Source organism: Echinops telfairi, unplaced genomic scaffold, assembly GCF_000313985.2.
Source record: "Echinops telfairi isolate 266 unplaced genomic scaffold, ASM31398v2 ScPeMD7_70;HRSCAF=299, whole genome shotgun sequence".
Lineage (NCBI taxonomy): Eukaryota > Metazoa > Chordata > Mammalia > Afrosoricida > Tenrecidae > Echinops > Echinops telfairi.
In genome coordinates, this window is record NW_022103968.1 from 18,746,241 (window position 1) to 18,766,298 (window position 20,058).

At 49.7% G+C, this 20,058-nt stretch overlaps 1 protein-coding gene across 3 annotated transcripts in view; it reads right to left on the reverse strand.

Moving 5' to 3' along the window:
* The window catches only part of RBM20 (RNA binding motif protein 20), a 179,595-nt gene that overhangs the window by 21,565 nt on the left and 137,972 nt on the right, over positions 1 to 20,058 (reverse strand). For 2 of the 3 annotated variants that reach the window (XM_004701284.2, XM_045291437.1), the window contains exons 8-10: positions 9,991 to 10,070; positions 6,994 to 7,663; positions 98 to 205 (exon numbers count right to left, since the gene is read on the reverse strand). In XM_004701284.2, the coding sequence (XP_004701341.2) occupies positions 98 to 205; positions 6,994 to 7,663; positions 9,991 to 10,070 (858 nt within the window). The remainder of the gene's footprint in view (positions 1 to 97; positions 206 to 6,993; positions 7,664 to 9,990; positions 10,071 to 20,058) is intronic. The other variant, XM_045291436.1, reaches the window with a different exon arrangement.

Consider the following 20,058-nt stretch of genomic DNA (forward strand, 5'->3'; position numbering starts at 1 on the left):
CATCCAGTCTGCGAAGCATCACTGGGCAGGGCGGGGAGTCTTCCGATTCTGGTGGTTGTCCAGACAGACAGACTGCCACTACCTGGACAAGCTTTACCTGGCTTTTCTTTTGCCTGGCGTTTTCTAGATCCAAAGACTCTGTTCCCTTCTCTTGCCTGTTCACTGATTGGGCATTTTCTTCCAAGCCCTCCTGTTCTTTTCCGGCCTTGAAAAGGGAAGAACAGAAAGAATCAAGGGGGAACAGAGACTGAGAAAAGAGGGGCCACCACGGCCAGTAACCATAGGAGGGAGCACAGCTGACGGCAGTCAGCTACGCTTCTCCCACGTCCTTTCCTTTGCGCTCCCAAACCAACCTCCCCCCACCAGCCCCCCAGGCCTCTATATTTCCATTTTACAGATGAGGAACCGGAGGCACAGAGAGGTTAAGTAACTTGCTCAAGGTCACACAGTCACACAGAGGCAGAGAAGTGTCTTAAAGGCTAGCTGGATGTCTTGCAGGGGGTGGGCAGAAACCCTGGACAAACTGGTGTCTTTGCAGCTTGGAAAGCCTGTGGCTAGAGAGAGTGAGCAGAAGAGGCCGCTGGTGAATTGGCAGGGCAGGCTTAGCACTTGGAATGAACAGCCAGCCCGGTGACAGTTCCCCAACAGACCTGCCTAGGGCAAACAAAACGACATTCAGGCCATTTACAGATAGGAGGGGGCTGTGGGGGCTGTCGCACCCCCCGCCCCCACTGCTCTGTTGCATCTGTCATAGAGAGCTACAGTCCAAGCAATCTTTTCCTTTCCTTTATCCATTTCTATCCCCTGCCTTTAACGAAACTCCTCATGATAATGGCCAGGCCCACAAAATGTAAAAGCAGGTGGAGAAGGTGGGTCTCTAGCCAGGGGGTAGAGAGGCATTGTTTAGTCATCGGTAGAACTCTGTCTTTCATGCAGAAGACCCAGGTTCAATTCTAGGCCAATGCACCCCCTGTCCAGCCACTACTGATCCATCGGTGGAAGACTGCAGCTTGCTATGGTGCAGACCAACTTTTAGCAGAGTTCCAGACTAGGATAGATAAAACATGGAAGACCTGGCGATCACACCACAAGAATCAGCCAGTGAAAAACCCTATGGATCACAGTAATGCAGTCAGTCTGCAGCTGATCAAGGGGAAAGCAGAGGGCCAGGCAGAGGTGTCGTCCACGGTGCATGGGGTAGCAATGCGTCAGGGCCGACTTGCCCGCAACTAACTGCCACAGACCAGCAGCCTCCAGGGCTTGCGAGTCTGCAGGCCCAATCCTTGTTTTCATCTCCTCCAGGAGCTATGAAGGGTTTTTACAGGGCAACATTTTAAACAGTTATATAAATACCTACCCAATCTCAACTTTGCTTCTTGGTCCCCAGAGCCTCAACGATTTACTCTCCGGCCCTCTGTCGAGAAAGTATGCCAAGCCCTGCTTTGGAAACCTCGGGAAGACATATCCCCATGACTTGACTTAAACTTTTGCCATCAAATCAATGACTCCACTCCGGTTTCCTTAGCAACCCATTGCATGTCTCAGGACATTTTTGGCTGACTCCACTAGTTCTTAGTTCTTCCAATCAGACACACACCCCTTGAGCTGAGAAGGAGCCAGCTGGGGGTAGAAGCTCCCTCCGGGCCGACTGGTTTGCCCAGTTCTTAGCGGACAGGAACAGACAGTGCACAGCCTCAAACCCTTGCTCTTTCCAGTGCTGCAGAGGAAGATTCCACTGACGTCCCGGGAGCTAACTTAGTGCAGGACAGCCACAGATGTGCGTTTAACAGATGACCACGTCTATTTTTATCTTCCTGAATAAATTAGTCGGTCAAAATAAAGAATCCTCCCCCTTCCCAGGCAGCCCTGCAGCCCCACACCCAGGAGAGCCAGGCTCACTCAGCTAGGGAAGGCAGGGGCAACCTTGGTAGTCGGAAGCCCCTAACCAGGTGGGTCCCTGCTCATCCCTCCTGCAGGAAAGCAGACAGGTCAGTGCCTTTCCAGGCTTCCGTCTGCCCTGGGGCACTTCCTGGGGAGAGCAGCAGCTTGGGGCGGGGGTGGAGGGGGTGGTGGTGGAGAAACAGGCCTTTAGCCCAGTTCATTCAGCGCTGGCCCCCTGGATGTGAATTGCCTTCTACCCCAGGTATAATGAATTAAAGTCTACATTTTCACAAGATCTCCAGGTGATTCTCTGGGACCAGCTTACATGAAACAAATGTCAAACCTACCAACCTCCAGGTGATTCCTATGGCTGCGTCCCAAGGAATTGACAAGCCTTCCCTGGGGCTCTAAGCTGTTGATTCTGATTCCATACACCTGGGGTAGAAATGGAACTCTGTACTAGGGAGCTGGCCCAGAAAGGACTGAGTTGAAGTCCTGAGGGAGACAGACAAATGTAGCCAGTGCATCCGGCTGTCTACTCATCATGAGGCCTGGGCTATTGCTAAACGATCTCCTGACTAGACTCCCACATCTGTTCTGTTTTCCCATTCCAAATCTCTCCCCCGGCAATCAGAGTGATTGTTCTAAAAGGCACAAACGCATCTTCTTGCTTAAACATTGCATTGGCTCCCACTGCTTACAAAGCCCACAAGCATGGCCCATCAGCCTTACCTGCTACTTTCTACACACCCCCCTCTGTGCTCTGGTAACACTGGCCTCTCTCAGGCTCCAGCTACAGGACCTTGGCACATGGTACTCCCCACTGCCTGTTCTTCTCGTTCACCCAGCAAACACCTATGATTCCTTCAAATCCCAGGTCCCCATGCTAACTCTGGGCCTTGCAGGCACTGCTGCAACAATGTCCCTCCATCTTCTTCTTAGGATTCAAGGTCATACTCTGCCATTCTGTTGCAGAATTCTTCGTGAGGATGTACTTTCTACTGATCTGCGTGCTCTGTGCATATTGGTCGATGGCAGCATGGAGACTGGTAGAAAGGGTGGAGTGGGTACGAAGTTTGCACCTGCCGAACTGGGTACTTTGTTGCTGTTGCTAGATACCATTGGGTCAGTTTTGACTCATGGTGACCCCATTGTAACCAAGCAGAGCTGCCCTATAGTTTTCTAGGCTGTAATCCTTAGGGAAGCAGATCACCAGGGCTTTAAATCCCAACCTTGGGGGTTAGCATTCAAGAACTTAACCATCGTACCTTTGAGCTTAAGGAAGTGGGTTTTATATGTCTCCCGTGTGTGGATTATTTAGGAGCCCTGGTGGTGTAGTGATCAGCAGTTTGAAACCACCAGCTGCTCCAAGGGAGTAATATGAGGCTTTCTACCCCTGTATGGAGTTACAGTCTCATTGGACAGTGCAAGACATGGAAAAAGAATAATTTATAAAACATCAAGGGTTCATGAGGCAGCGAGGGAGGGAGAGGAGGGGAGGGAGGGGCAAAAATGAGGAGCCGATATCAAGGGCTCAAGTAGAAAGAAAATGTTTTGAGAATGATGATGGCGACAAATGTATAAATGTGCTGGACACAATGCATGTATGGATGGATTGTGATAAGAGTTGTATGAGCCCCCAATAAAATGATTTTTTTTAAAAAAGAGTTACAGTCTCAAAAACTCACAGGCGCAGTTCTACTCCTGTCCTATAGTCATTTTTTTAATGAGTCAGCATCAATTTGATGGCAGTGAGTTTGTTTTTTTAATGGATTACTTATCGTGGAAATTGCAATGGGGTGGGGGGCTGGAATGTATCTGGCCAATGGATAGTTGTGTCTATAGAGTTTATACAATGCAGGAAATTCATTCCTTAATATTTGGTCTGACTTTACCAAATGGGCACTCTGACAGCATGGGACTGGCACCTGTTACACACAGGCATGCCCCTCCTCAGTCAGCCACGGTCCTATCACTGCCCCTGGCTTTACTGTTTGCATCAGCTGCCTGGCTTCTGTCCAGAAAGGATGAGATCACTTAAGGATTGACCGCTGCCCCCCCCACCAAGCAATTGTGGGGAAATTCTAACACCTAGTACCTGGGAGTTTGCCCTTGTTTGCAGATGTTACGACTTAAATGAACACGAGGTCATACTGGATTAGAGTCGGTTCTACTCTAACTTGGGGGTGTCTATATAAAAGGGGAGCGGAGAAGAGACACAGAGGTGGACAGGGGAAAGCAGTCACATGTTAAGAGCTATGCTGTAGCTGTAAGCTGGCAAACACCCAGGGCTGCGAGAGGCCAGGAGAGACAAGAAATGGTCTCCTAGAGCAGTGGTTTTCAACCTGTGGGTGGCAACCCCTATGGGGGTCGAACGACCCTTTCACAGGGGTCCCCGACTCATCATAGTAGCAAAATTACAGTTATGAGGGAGCAACGAACATAATTCTATGGTTGGGGTAGCACCACAACATGAGGAGCTGTATCAAAGAGTCACAGCACTAGGAAGGTTGAGAACCACTGTCCCAGAGCTTTCGGGAGGAAGTCGGCCTGACCAACGCCACCCAGGACCCCGAGGCAAGACTCGGGTGCATCTCTGTGGTTTGTAGCGATGCACTATGTGGTGCTTCTGTTGGAGCAGGGCTGGGGAGCTGATACAGCATCCCAGTCTCTAACTGGGTCTCCCTGCCAAGGAAGAAAGAGCTTACTTCCTGCCCCTCATTTCCTTGCTTCGGTAATCTGACCTCTTTCCTTCTGGTCCTACCATCAGGGTTGGGTCTCAGGCATGGCCCGGTCACCCATCATCTCAGCTGCACACACGCCGGGTGCTCCCCACGGGTGCTTACTCCAGAGATCTCAAGATGGTCTTAACGAGCACAAGCTCATTAAAGTGCTCCAGTCGCCTTTGTGATTACACCCATTTCACAGACAGGAAAATTGAGGCACACAGGAAAGCAGGGTGTGACCTGGTTCTCAGAAGCCAGGTCTTTGCTTCCAAACTCTGGATTTGGTCATTTTCTTGTTCAAAGGGCACTTCTCAAGCACCCACAATGTGCCGTGCAGGTGGCCGGGGACATAGTCGAGAACAATGCAGACAGAAATTCCAGCCCCCCATGGAGGTTATGTTAGGAGGTGAGAGAGAGACATAAAAGAAAATAAATACATAAGTGAGGTGATAGATTAGAAAGTGGGGCATGCTAACCAAAAATTGGTACAGAGATTTCCTGTCGTGGCCAAGAAAGAGCTTGTGGAGGAGGAGACAAATGAGTAAAGCTACAAAGAGGCGAAGAGCAAGCTGGGTGGACTTGGAGAGGGAGGGGTTCCCCTAGCCCAGGGAAGCTCATGCAAAGGCCCTGTGGTGAATGACGGCTTCTTTTTAGCAAGAAGAGCCAGGACACATCCTTCACTCCACTGCCTCATTCCCACCTTCAAGTGCTGCCTGCCACCCACTCAGGGAACAACACTGGGGACCGGGGCTTTTTTCAAAGTGCAGGACACAGCCTCACGGAGATGAGAGAGACAAACTCGTTGTTCTCCTGGGAGGTCAACAGTGCTGGGTTGCCTGACTCTAAACTTGAAGAAACCAGCAGTCGAGGCACCAACACCTACTGACCCCACTCTTGGGCTATAAAAGCAGCAGAATTGCCTCGAGGCACAGACATGTGGGGAAACCCATATGCTTTCCTGGACACCCCCACCCCATGCAAACCAGGCCTTCAAGACAGCTTGTAGTACAAGTCACTTTGAATAGGCAATGTGATGTTAGTCCATGGGAAGCACGGTAGGTGACATAGACAGGTGACTAAGGAGAAGGTAAGAAGGGTGGGCTGGAGTGCAATGGGGCAGCTCCATACCTCTGTGTGGGGGCAGAGTTAGGCTGGTGGTGGACAAGTCAGTAGATAGGTAGGTAAGGTCCAGGCTCACATTGCTGCTTGTCTACCAGGCCATCCCAGCATGGGTCCCATTGCAACTCAGTTATTTCTTATAGGTCTGTTTTCACCACTAGACCTTGGTCTTTGCCACAGTGTGGACTCTGTGTAGTACACCTTTGGGACCCTGTGGATTCACCCAATGCTGATATTCTGGCCAATCGTATGATGCTTCGGTATTGATGGAGTTGAGAAGGGCCACCAACTCCTGGGCCAGGGCGACTAGAAGAAAATTAGGTTCTTTATACAGACCCTCGCCCCAACCTCTGCTCTCCCACTGCAACGTCAATCTCAGAGCCTCCGGCAAGAAGGACATGTAAGCCAAGCGAGAAGACAAACTCGTACCAGAGCTCTTCCCACGATCTGTAGTGGGATGACGTAACCCAAATGGCTGGAGAGTCCTTTCAGATGCCTGGTTGAGTGGTTCCAGCTAATTGCTGTGCATTTTTATTAAAGTGGAAGTAAAACACTGTGGGCCACTGACGGCTGGAGAAACATGCCAAGCCCTGGGCAGCTGTATAATTTAGAGGGTGGTGGCTGCTTCTCTTTGACCGCCTCTCACCGGAGCCCTAAGATTGGGAGATGATTTTTGGCAGGAGAGAGGGCCAAGAGGACCAAAGATCTAATCTCCCTTGGCCCACCCAGTGGGTGCAAACAGCTTGGGGCCACTCCACCCTGGACAAACAGGGCAGCCAAAGCCTGCCTCGGCATCAAGTCCCTCCCAAATGTCTAGGAAAGGCAACTGAGAGGTGTGGGGTTCAGAACCAGGAGCTTTGGGTGTGACCCCCCAACTCCACCCCAGCTCTGCTGCCCTCTGACCAGGGGCTCGGGAGTCAATGAGCTAGGCTTTCTATGCCTCGGTTTCCTCACCTATAATAATGCCGTGAGAAGGAAGCAGCTTCATTTTACGATGAAGTGTTTAGCACAGTATCTGGCAAATAGTAACTGCCCATTCATCTTCCTTATATTATGACGGCTACTATTATTTTCCCTGGGCGAGCACTGGCTAGAGGTCAGCGGTTAGAACCTACCAGCTGATCCGAGGGCGAAATCCATGCTGTCTGCTCCCCTAGCACTGCAGCCTCCTCTGGGAAGTCCTACCAGATCGCTACAACGCTGGACCGATTCCACCATGGGTTTGGGGCCTGCCTCCCCTCACCTGGAGAAGGCCTCACGTCATTACCTCATCCTGGGCCGTTCTGCTTTCTTTTCTAGCACCGACTCCGTCTTGGTCTCTGTCGGGCCTCTTGGTTTTATTTTTCTCACTCAGCTTGGCCATGGCGCTCTCGGGGGCCCTGGCACCCTTGGGCTCTAGCCCGTCTTCCTTGCCTGGCTCCTCGGGGTGCAGATGTCTGCTCTCCCTCAGCCTGGCCTCGTCCTTCCTCCTGGACCTCCCGGGAGCATCCTGCGGCTGCTTCGTGTACTTGTCTGGCTTGGCTTTGGGCTCCTTCCGGTAGCAGCCTTCCTCTCGGCTTTTGTAGCTGGACGCGGGGTGAGGCGCAGTGGGAGAGCCGGGCCGGGGGTACCTGTCTCGGTGGCCCCTCCCTCCGTCCAGTCGCTCATCAACCTCGCCTTGGTCCAGTGGCCAGGGGTAGTGCTTGCGATCGTGAACCCACAGGTCCGTCCGTTCCCTCTTGTCCTCCCCATTCTCCCGCCAGGGGGGCAGCTCTCGCTCCTCCTCCCTCCTGGCATAGGGGGAGTGCTCCCAGGAGTCCCTGCCGTTGCCCCAGTCCACCCGGGCTGGTGCTGGAGGGCTGTGTGAGGAGCTGCAGGAGGTGAAGCTCGGCGTGTGGGACCTCGGGGACAGCGAGCGGCTCACCGGGCTGCGGGATCGGGGTCTCTCCAGGGCGTATCTGTGAGGGACCAAGGGAGCAGGCTTTAGAATCTGTCTCCACCCACCCCCACTCCACACACACAGATATACAGTCTCCACACAGACTCTCCATGCACACGCCCCCATCACTGTCCAGAACCAGCAAGCGGGTCACGAGGAAGCCTCCCCGCCTCATTCTTGGTGTCCTGGTACAAACAGTTCATGCGCTGGGCTGTGAATGGAAAAGTCAGAGGTGCCGCCAAACAAAGGCCTGGCGAGCTATTTTGGGAGGGGGGGGGGCATGGAAAACCCAGAAAGTACAGTCCTACTCTGACACGCCTGGACCCTCTATGGATTGGAACTGACCTGAGGGCAGCTGGTCTGGCTTGGGTTGCTTTCTGGAAAAAGGGAGTTTTCCCTAACTACAGTCTTTTTTTTTTTAATTACTCATTTTACTGGGGGACTCTTACATATCACAATCCATCATTCAATAGTATGAAGCATACTTGTACATATGTTGCCATCAACATTTCCAAAACATGTTCTTTCTACTTGAGCCTTTGGTATCAGCTCCTCTTTTCCCCCCTCCCCCCCTTGTGAATCCTTGATCAATTATACATTATTGTTATTTCGTGTCTTACACTTTCTGTTGTCTCCCTTCACCCACCTTTCTGTGAGTCATCCCCCTGCCCTGGGCGGGGCAAGCGGGCTATATATCCAACCTTGTGATGGGTTCCCCCTTTCTCCCCCGCCCCCCATCCCCCTACCTTCATATCACTACTCCCACTACTGTGCCTGAGGGTTTTATCTGTCCTGAATTCCATGTGTCAAGAGCTCTTATCTGTACTAATGTGTGTACTCCGGTCTGGTCTAGCTGGATTTGAAAGGTAGAACCAGGTCATGGTAGTGGGTTGGGGCGGGGTGGGAGTGGGGAGTAAGCATTCAGGAACTAGAGGAATGGTGTGTGCTTCGTTGGTGCTGTACTGCACCCTGGTTGAATCGTTCCTTCTTAAATATACTGTAGTCTTGATTGCTCTCTGCCCCTTCCCTTCTTCCACTCACGGGAACTGGGAGGGCCAACTGGACTAGTTTGGATCAGTGTCATCTTTTTGCCTCTTGGATGAGGCAAATGCCTAGTCTGGGAAGTGCAACCCACTGTCCTCTCAGTTCCAAGACTGAGGGCCATTGGCCCGATCAGGATCAAGGTGACCTTCAACCACTGATCTGCCAACTTGTTCAGATCTTGGGCATGGAAGAAGGTTGTTATTTAGGGGATGGGGAGGAAGCAGGCTCAGAGATTCCAAACCCAGAACATTTTAGGGCTGAAAGAGAACCTAGCGGTCTGACCTGCTGGTGTCTCAGAGGAAGAGTTTGGAGCCCAGTCTAAACTCCAGCCTGGCCAAGGTTCCGAGCAAGGCCAAGTTTTGACCCCACTCTGCCACAGAACTCTAGCCGTTGTGCAGCATGGCTTTACGCAGGTCTAAGAAAAAAAAACTCCAAACAAACGAAAACCCAATGTCAACGGTTACAGTCAAGGTCTGTGCTGACCCACACTGGGAGGGCTGTCTGGTCACGAAGCAAGTTGGCTGAATCGCACTCCCGATATTCCAAAAGGACAAACCTCCTTGGTGGGGCTCCAAATGTAAAGAAACCACGCAGTGGTCACCAACCGGAGGTCATAAAGACCAAGCTGCACAGACCACCACGGAGGGCAAGCTGGGTGTGGGGGTCTCTCCAGGGAGGACAGAGTGTCCTCGAGCACCACCTGTGGCAGCCTGGGGAAGAACACCAGGCTGTGTATGCCTGCCAGGTGCCTGCTGTGTTCCACCTGGAGCCTCCCCAGGGGCCATCTCTGTAAGGGAGTGCTGTGTGGGCCTGTAGCCTCACTTGGCACCAACACAAACTGAAATTGGAAGAAATGGGTTGGAACACAGAGTGCATTTAATGTTCAGAGTCAATGACCAATTGAATGACTGTTTTCGGGGGGGGGGGGGTTTTCAGACCATCGACATTCCTGTTCCCACATCGACAAGAAAAATCAGGAGCTGGCTCCACCGATAGCCCACCCACAAGTGCACGCACACACTCTCACTCACACACGTTTCTAGGAGTGCAGTCTTTGCCCAAAGGGACAAATATTAACAGAACCCCTCCTGCTTTTTCTTCCCAGGAAAGGAGAAGCAGCTGGGAAGAGGCCCAGCAATGTGCATCTTCCTGAGGTCCCACTTGAGCGGAGCCTCTGTACCAGACGGCCCAGAAAAGAGGCTGGGCTGGGCAGGGCTTGTGTCGCAGACTCCTAGGAAGGAGGAAGAGGACAGTGTTCCAATGGTCGAGAAGCTTCCCTGGAATCTAGGGCCAGGGCCTCACCTGTCTGCTTCCCGGAACAGGTCCCGCTCCCTCTGGGAATGGATGTCCTGCATGATCGCAGCCACAGGTTTCCCGGGTTTCTAGAGGGAACCAGAAGGAGGGAGAGGGGGCGAGAGGACATGAGAGGGGCAGGCAAGGGAAGGGAGCACGGAGGAAGGGAGGCGCTGAGAGCCAGGAAGGGGCTTGAAGATCACAAACCGCAGCCCCTACATCTCACACAGCTGGAAACAGGGCCAGAGAGGCTGAGGCAGTCTGTCTGCCATGCACAACACCCCCTGGGGCACCAGGAACATTTTACTCTACCTAGAAAGTTTTTACTCTATGTAGACAGTGACTTCCGAGGTGTGTTGGGTCAGGGGCCTGTTCAGGGTCATCAAGGGAATTACATCAGAACAAAGCCACAGGCTTTGAACGCCAAGATCCGTTCCTTGTCCCACACCCCACTTCAGCACCTTCCTTGGGCGTGTTCCTCCCCAGGGGGCATGCGATGCACAAAGAGAGTCTGTTAGGTTGGCAGCGTGGATGCCAGGAGCTGTGCTTCACAGCTGAGAAGGGCACGTCCATGCTAAAAAGGGGGACTGTGCTGGATCAGGCCCAAGCCCAGCACGGCCCTTTCCTAAGGCCAGAGTGGACACACAATAACAAACCAATGAAAAATACTAAATGACTCAAGAAAAAGGCCCAAGCTGTGGTGCCGTGCATGACATCCCATGGCTCTACTCGCCACGGTCTTTATGGCTCCCACCTAGCCAGCAAGCGGGACGGTGCGGACTGGCTGCACTGTCACTTTTCCCGGTGGCTCTGGGTAAGAGAAGGATGCTCACAGGATGACGTGGTTCAGCTGTGAATGACTGTTAGCAAGCCAAGGTTAATTGTGACGATAATGATTTGGAACTCTCATGGTGGGGATGGTCAGTTTTGCCATCCTGCTGGGCACTAATGGAGCCATCTCAGCTGCAAGATTGCCTTTCTTGAAAGAAAGAAGAGTGGAATGGAGTACGTCCTTTGGACCCTGAGATCCTCTGAGCACTGAAGGGCCTTCATCCAGGCACAGGAAGCTGGGACACGAGGAGGCAAGTGGCAGAGGAGTGGCAGCAGCTGGAACAAGAGGCAGAGTCTGAGACAGAATGGTGGGCTTCCCCGCTTGCGGAGCAAGTAAGGCTGAGTGTGTTGGAGCTGGGGTGCCTTCAGACAATTAGGGGTGTGAGGGTTGCTGTCCCATGGAGTTAAGGCTCAGCACCTTCAGGCTGAGACTATGGCAGAGTAGCAGGCCCTTTGAGCACTTATTAGCGGCACTAAGAGAACTCTGTCATATTGCTCAAGAGGTCAAAGACTAGAGAGACGTCTTTCTTCCTGGAGCCATGGCTGAGAATCAGCTTCCCTGACCAATGAACTGTATCCTGAATGTTTCTGATCATGGACCTGTTAGCTTCCCAGTGAATAAGCCCCATCGCTGTAAGCAGTGTCTAAGTTCTGTGTGGCCAGTACAATGAGTTATTGAACCCAGCAGAGATGTAGAGTGCTGTGGGAGAGGCAGTTGGTGTCAAAATTGGCAGAGGAGGAAAGAGGGTGGAGGCCTGCCTGCCCCTGCCCCACAGAAAGTCTCCTCCTTCCCTCTTGTATGGTCACAGGTCACACACTGCTTCCGCACCATTTTTCACACAAACAGAAAGAAAGCCTAAAAGTATCTTCCAAGGGTGACAGAGAATGTATCCATTTACTAAAAATGTATCACTAGAGTGAATTTTATGGTCTTTGAATTATATCACAGATGGACTAAAAAAATCTTTCAGTCACAAACTTTTGATGGTTTTGTTTCAAAATGTGATCACCGCTTTTTTTTTTAATCCTTGATTACCAAGAATCATGACATCTTAGAGCTATACAAACACTGAGTATCGTTATATGTCTCATTTTACAGGTAGGAAGACGAGGTGCAGAGACACGAAGTGAGCTTGCTGGGACTGGACTGCCAAGCACTTGAAGTGGCCCGGCTGCTTGCCCACATTATTGTTAAAATTGAGGGTTGGGCTAAAAAAATCATGGAGCAAAGAAGAGATGAAAGAGGAGCGGCCTGTGGTTTCAGGGTAAGAGTTCAGGTTGAGGACATAGGGGAGGAATATAAAATGTTCAAGGCGGGCAGAGATCTCTTGTCTGGGTTCTCAAGATGCTAGAAGGTAGTCAAAGGGAAGGCGGTGGCCGTGGAACAGTAGGGAGTCAAGGAGCCAGTAGAATCCCAGTGCGGGACCTGGTCAGGGCACCCACCCTAACAGAACGTGGCTGCTTTGGCAGGGGGCTTCCTACATCTAAATATAGCCTCTTACATATAAATATAGCTAAAGGTAGCTCCCCTATAAGAGCATGAAAGGGCCACCTTTGATTACATAGGGCCCGGAGTCAACTAGAGCCTGACGCTGAGATCAGAGTCTAAGCAAACAAAGAAGCTAAAGCAGTTGACGTGGTCTGAGAAGAAAGAGGCAGCCCAAGATACCAGCCTTAGCCTCAGCCTCCCTCTCCTCCCCACACCAGACCACCTGCCCTTTAGTCAGGGTTTTGGGTTGCTATCTTGGCTCATCTAAAGATGCCTACACTCGAGGCAGACACCACTGGGTTGGGCTTTTTCCTGCTTGCTCGCCTTGGGCTGTAAAGTGGAAGTTCCCTTCAGTATCATCAGGGGAAAGCCAGCTTGGGGTGCCGGTTCACAGAAAGCTCCCCTGCAGCAGTCCTGCCTGCACACAAGCCAACACATGTACAAGTGGCACTCTTACATGTGTAGGCACCATGTGGTAGGAGCTGGTAGGCACCATCGGGACCAAGGACTGTGATCAGTTGTTGCCATCATGAGGAAAGCCAAATGCTGGGGCCCAATTCGGTGGCTCCCACTGTCAAGCCGGCAAAGGTTGAAGCTCAAGCAGGTGCCACCAAACCATGGCAAAGGTACCCAGCAGCTTTTCAGAAGAAAAAAAGAAAAATTCCCCAAGGGGGGTTCAATGGGGACTTTCTGAAGGAAGAATCCCCGTGGTCTCAAAAATGGTTTTCGGCTCCTCTGGAGCCTGCATCTTCTGTCTGTCCCTTCCAGTCCCAAGGCAGGAGAGCCTGAGGTGTGAGGAGCTAGGACTGGTCAGACAGCTGCTGACGCTCTGCCGATGACGGAGGGGCAGCCAGGCCTGGGGCTGGTGTAGCCTATGGCCAGTAGTACTGAGGGCAAGTTCTCTTACTGGCAGAAGAGAGTCTTAGCTGATTCACATCAATATAGAGACCATAATGCATATGCTACTATGAAGTTAAGTCAGGGTCAGAGGCACTGCAAGACCTTGGGGTCCCTTAGCACCACGGTCAACAGAGACAACACTTCATTCTCTGGCCCAGGCCTTTGCTTCTGGTGAGAGCAGTGCTGGCCACTCGGACGAGCTGAGCAGGGATCCTCACAATCCCCTAGGTCCAAGAGGCTTATGTAGAGTGCATCTCTGGGAAGTAGAAACGGCTCCTCTTGGCTGCAACGTCCCTGGCTCCTTGTTTTCCCAAACAAAGAATATCCTCCTGGGGCCAGGTTCAGCCCAGAGACCTCTGGAGGTACTTCTATTCAGGCCACAGCTATGCAGAGTCAGGCTCCGGGCTGGCCCATCTTCATCCAGCACCAGCACAGAGCCTTGCAGGAACCTGACGCTCCAAGATGGGAGTCAGGGTGGGTGCTGCCGAGGGGGCTGCTGGATGCGCAGGACAGCCTCATCGCTGCCACCATGAGCCCTTCTGAGGATCAGAGGGCAGCACCTCTCTTTTAAGGGACCCCTGCAAAGTACTTGGCACTCTTTGGCCCAAACACCCGGCCAGTAGGCATCTGAAAAGGAGGCATACCCAAACGTTTTCAGAAAACAGAAACGGATTTTTTAGCATCCTGGGAAAATCCCTCGCCCTTCCGTCTCAGACGCAGTCCCTGTATCCTGTGATTCAAGGTGAAAGGAGGCAGGTAAAAAGCTCTTGTACTCGCCAAGCAAACTGGAGATGAGGGAGAATGGAAGGAGTCCACGCCGGCCCGTGGAGTGACTTTTTATTGCGGATTTCAAGCGGACACAAGTTGAGAGAGAAAGGCACTTCGAAGCACCACGAATCCATGACCGCCTTCACAATTCTGAGCCCGTGTGTTTCCTCTGGCTCCTTCCCCCACCGCATCCACTCATGAGGATGTTGGTGCAGCTCACCTACCCACCAAGGGTCATCCACGTGGGTAAGGGTCCAATTCCTGGTGGGGCGGCTGACACGCACCGAGGTGACACCGTGCCTTGAGAATCTCAATCCAGGGAGAGAAGCCCCAACTCGGGTCCCTGGCTGGCTGGGGCACCAGGGGTCAAGGCTCTCTCCTCACATTCATCACCAATAAAGGTTGGATATAAGGGTAGGATAATGAGGCCCATCTGGGATCCATGGAGAACCTCCAGGCATGGCAGGCCCCACAGATACAAGCCTCAGTGTCTTTGGCCAACATGAAAGGAGTTGCTAGTTAAATGCTCTCTGACAGCTCCACGGCTGTGTTACATACGTGGAGAGTCCCGCGCCGATGTGGAAACCTTCCAGATGAGGCCCACGTTCGCTGCAACCCAGCCTGGCAAAGCAGCGCTGATGGTTTCGGACCTTGCTGTGTTCTCCAGCTTTTCTCCCGCTTCCTTTGGCCTGAAAAGCTCCTTCCTGGTGGAGGTAAATGCCTCTCATCATCCCTGAAGGTCCTGCTCAGTCATCTCTATCTTTTGTACACGCCTAAGCCACACTGCCTTCTGTAGTAGCTTCCTAACCTAAGGGTTGATGTTTAAATCTTATATAATTTTGCAGAAGACTAGCTTCTCTCCCCAGCTGGATTGCAAAGTCCCAAGGAAGAAAGAGGTGGCTTTCCACTCCCATGCAGAGTTGTAGTCTCGGAAACCCACAGGGGCAGTACTGCCCTGCCCTGTAGGGGCGTCCTAAATCAGAATCAACTTGAAGACAGTGAGGTTTGTTTGTTTGTTTGTTTGAGAAGACCCAGGTCTCATATGCATTATAGCTTTGGGCACAACTTACCTAAAAAAGACCTTCAGTCTTTTGCTGATTTGATTTTTACTAAAAATATCAGAGACCATTCACAAGGCCACTTCCCAGGGGCTCTCTTTGTAGCTAGAATGTTGACACCAGTGGTTCAAAACCAAGACCATCTGCCCCAGAGCCATGTGAAAGCCATTTCTGCCACAGCCCAAAGTATTGCATGAGAAACTCAAGGCCAGGGACCCTGAAAAGCTCCTCCCTCAGGATTTTCTAATGACTGGAAGACACTGGTTTAAAATTATTCCACGTTCCCTTCTGATTCTAAGATGCTATGTTTACTAAAGGAAGCTTTATAGAACAGCCCAGAGAAGAGTTCACGATGCTTACCCACGTCTGCAGGAAGGACAACAGTCTAAGACCTTAAGAGGCTTGAGTGCTATAGGCAGCACTCCTGTAGCTCTTCTAGGGGTGACCTTGAGGTAGAGCCCACAACATCCAGTTAAGCCCACGAGGGGAGGAGACAGAAGGGTTATGTGACCACTGCAGGGCATTTACCTGTGCTCCCATCTCAGGGCAGGAATGTCATTTCCCAACACAACAGTGCTGCATTGAGCCAATGCATGCAGGTGACCCCTGGTTCACAAGTGTCCTTGTTTCTTCAGATAGGTTTTCTTATTTGTTCTGCATATTTATTGTCTACCTATTTCGTGGAAGGCACAGTTCTACTTTATAGGGTCACTATGAGTGGGAATCCACTCAATGGTGGTGTTTGTTTGTTTTTGTTTTTAAGTGATATATCTTTTCTTCCCTTATATTATTTAGGGGGAAGATAACATGCCTCAGGATATGTGGAGTGGAGTCTTTCACATAATAAAACCCCACCAAATCTACTGCCATCAAGTAAATTCTAACTCACAGTGACTATACAAGGAGGTACCAAAAAACCACCCCGGAATCCACCCTACCCCCAAAGCTATGTATTCAAATTTCTTTTACAAAACAAGCTTATCACCTTCAAAGTACTGTCCATTATACTTAATACATTTGTCAAATCTGATATTTCATTCTTGGAAACATTTTCAAACTCATCTGTTTGGATGGCTAACAGCACCTCCCTCGTTTGTTTCCCTCACCTCGTCTACATCGTCAACTCACTGTCCTTTCACGACCCTCTTCTTTCTCAGAAACAAAAAGAGGTCACACAGGGAGGTCAGGTGAGTAAGGTGCATGGGGCAAGAGGCATGCTGTTTTTTGCCAAAAACTGGTGTGCTGAGATGGTTGCGTGAGCAGGTGCATTATTGGTGGCAAAACCAGTCCCCCGTCTGCCACAAATCAGGCCTTTTTTGTTGCACATTGTTATGCTATCTTCTCAGAACCTCTAAATAGAAAGCTTGATTAACAGTCTGACCTGGTGGAATGAAATCCAAATGCACTACGAGTTGACATTTTCATCCATTTGGGAAGTTGATGGATGTCCAGAATGAGGTTTGTCATCAATCTACAGTTCACCTTTTTGAAACAAGAAAACCACTCATACACTGAAGTTTTCCCCATAGTGCTGTCCTTGTAAGCTGTGTTCAACATCACAACAGTTTCTGTGGCAGTTTTTCTGAGCAGGAAAAAAAATTTCACAGCTGCATGCTGCTCTCTTAAATCTGCCATCACCAAAAAACGAGGTGTGAGCGAAACTGCTTTCACGAAAAATTCACTGTGACCAGAGAGAACCTTCCCAGGCAATGGCACTGGGTGCGCTAACTCAGAGTGAGTTGCTAATGCTCAGGCAACAGCACCACCAATGCTCCTCTTCCACATAGCAGATGTGTGATAACTATGGCCTAGAGATGAACACATACCCTCAGCTAGTCTGCCCAGTGACTCTAGGACTTTAGTGGGAGCGATCAGGAAAGATTCCGGTACTCCCTTGTTGAGAAGAAAAAAAAAAAGGCTGAGAATGTGGAGCTGCTGACACCACTGAGACTACAGGGCTGCCTAAAAGAGTGACCCTGGGGCTGCCAAGAGCTGCCCCAAGCAGTCCTCCCACTCCAGCCAGCCAACTAAAAGTCAGATGCTGAGAAATCAAGTCCTCATGATACCATTTGGTCCCTGGCTTGAGTTATAACTGCAGCCGGGACTACTGCTGGACTTTTCATTTACACAAACCAGTAAATCCCCTTTGGGGCTTAAGCCAATATCCTTCATTGAGATGGGTTTCTCTTATCTGCAGAGGAGAGTCTTAGCTGATTCATGTCAACATAGGGACCATACTGCATACATTACTATGGCGCTAAGTTATGCTCTAGGACACTTTCACAGTTAGGCCATCTGACCCTAACAATGCTGCCAAGAGGCAGTACGACGGCGTGGAGAACAGAGCACCGCAGTAAAGGTGAGGAGACAGTGTATTCTAGACCTCGGCTACTCAAAGTGTGTTTCGGGACTAACTACATCAGCAGCTCCTGGGAGACTTTCGGAAATGCAGAACCACAGCCCGAGCCTGCATTTTAGCAAGACCCACGGGAGGTGGAGGTACACTCAAGCTTGAAGAGCGCTGTAGGAAGGTTATCTCGGCTGCGTACTGAGTGAGAAAAATTACAGATTTCTCTTTTCATTTGGACAATGGGGATCATAAGAACACAATATAGAGATGAAGATACAGCATGAAACACAAACAGTCTTAGGTTTTAATCATGACTCTCCCAGGAACTGCCATCTGGAGCAAGTTACTGAACTCCTATTAGCCTCAATTTCCTCATCTGTAAAACCAAGATAATAAAACCTGTCTGACAGGCCTGATGTCAGGATTAAAGAAGATAATGCATGGGAAGTGCTTGGCACACTACTTCACCCAGTGTACCAGCCTTAACTAAATGGACGTGGCATTGTTACTCTTGTACTGTTACAATTATTGTAATTACCTCTTCTATAGCCGCCTAGGACAGCATGATTAGGAGACTCAAAAGAGACACTACATGCACACACACCAAAAAAAAGAAGAAGAAGCAACAACTTAACCATCAAAGGCTTTAGAGTCAAATAAATCTTGATCATACCTTCCCTGGAAATGTGTAGGCTTCTCTACTGGCAAACTGTTTTGAGAAGTAGATCACCAGACCCACCTTTCTAGTCTGTCTCTTCCTCGAAGCAGCACTGAGACTGGTCCACCATCCCTGACCCTGCTGACGTTTGAAATTCCAGTGGCATACTTTCCAGCATCAGAGCAACATGCAAGCCATCACAGTACAACACGCACATGCACACACACACACACACACACACACACACACACACACACGAGCGGTGACCTTGGTGAGAGAAACAATGTAAGAGATGGCACGATAGAATTTTGCAAGACCAGTGACGTGTTTATTGGCAATCCCCTTTATCAACAACATAAATCAGAACTATGCACATGGTCTGCCAAATGGAATACACTGAAATCAAGCTGACGACATTTGTGGAACGAAACCATGGAAACGGTCATGAACATCCATCAGAACGAAGGGCAGGGACTGGCTGAAGAACAGAGCATGCATTTCTCATATGCAACTCCAGGTTGAAGCTGAAGAAAATCAAGTAAGTCCACAAGAGCCAATGTGCAACTTTTCACCTGAATTTAGAGATCATGTCAAGAACAGATTTGATGGGTTGAATGAACATTAAAGACTGAAGATCGGATGAGCTGTGGCATGACATCAAGAACATCACACACGAAGAAAGCAAAAGGTCATTAAGAAGGCCAGAAAGAGAGAAAAAGACCAAATTGGATGTCAGGCGATTCTGAAACTTGCTCCTGATCAGAGTGGCTAAAGTGGATGGAAGAAATGACGTGAAAAACTGAATGGAAGGCCTCAAGGCTGGCTCAGAGACAAAGTTTTATTTATTTATTCTTGTATTTAATTCATTCCCCTTTATTTTTTATTAATAAGTCATTTTATTGGGGCTCTTACATATATCGTAACTATCCATACTTCCATTATATTAAGCGGACATGTACAAATTTTGCCATCAATAATTTGAAAACATCTTTCTTTTTCTATCATTTTATTGGGGGGGCTCTTACATTATCTTTCTTCTTGAGCCCTTTGATATCAGCTCCTCTTTATTCCCTCCCTCCCCACCCTGGCACCCTTGTGAACTCTTATTATGTATTGTTATTATTACAAAGTCAGTTTTATAATGAAAGACACAAAGACCTGGAATTAGGGGGGGAAAGAAAAAAAACTCACTTGGAATTTCTCAAGCTGAAAAAAGTGGGGGGGAAATTCAAGCACTGAATGACAATATTGAAGGACTCTACAGATGAAATATTGAAAGACACAATGGAAGGAATACAGAATCACCGTACCACACAGAATTGGTTGACATTCATTCAATCAATTCAGGAGACAGTCTGGTATGAACTGAAGGAAGTTAGTCCAAGCCACACGGAAGGCACTGGTGAAAAACAAGATTCCAAGAACTGATAGAATATTATCAATTAAGACATTTCAAGAAACAGATGCAAAGCTAGAAGCACTCATTCATCTATGCCGAGAAATCTGGACAATGGTTACCTGGGCAACTCACTTGAAGAGAGTGGAATGTGCCCATTCCAAAGAAAGGTGACCGAGTGAAATGCAGAAACTATAGGGCCATTTCATAACTAGCACATGCAAATAAAAGTTCACAGTTACAGCAGTACATCCACAGGGGGGCTTCCAGAAACTCAAGCCAGATTCAAAAGAGGCCATGGGATGAGGAATTATCAATGATGACAGCTGACAGATCTTGTATGAAAGCAGAAAGATGTTTACCTGTGTTTTATTGACTATGCAAAGGCATGACTGTGTGGATAGTAATAAAGTATTTATAACAGCGAAAGATTAGAAATTCCAGAACACTTAATTGTGCTCATGGGGAATCTTACATGAACTAAGAAGCAATAGCTCAAACAGAATAAAGGGACACTAGCAGAGTGGGTGATGTATTGGGCTGCTAACTGCAAGGTCAGTAGTTCAAAATCATCAGCTGTTCCAGGGAAGATGAGGTTTTCTTTTTTTTTTTAACATTTTATTAGGG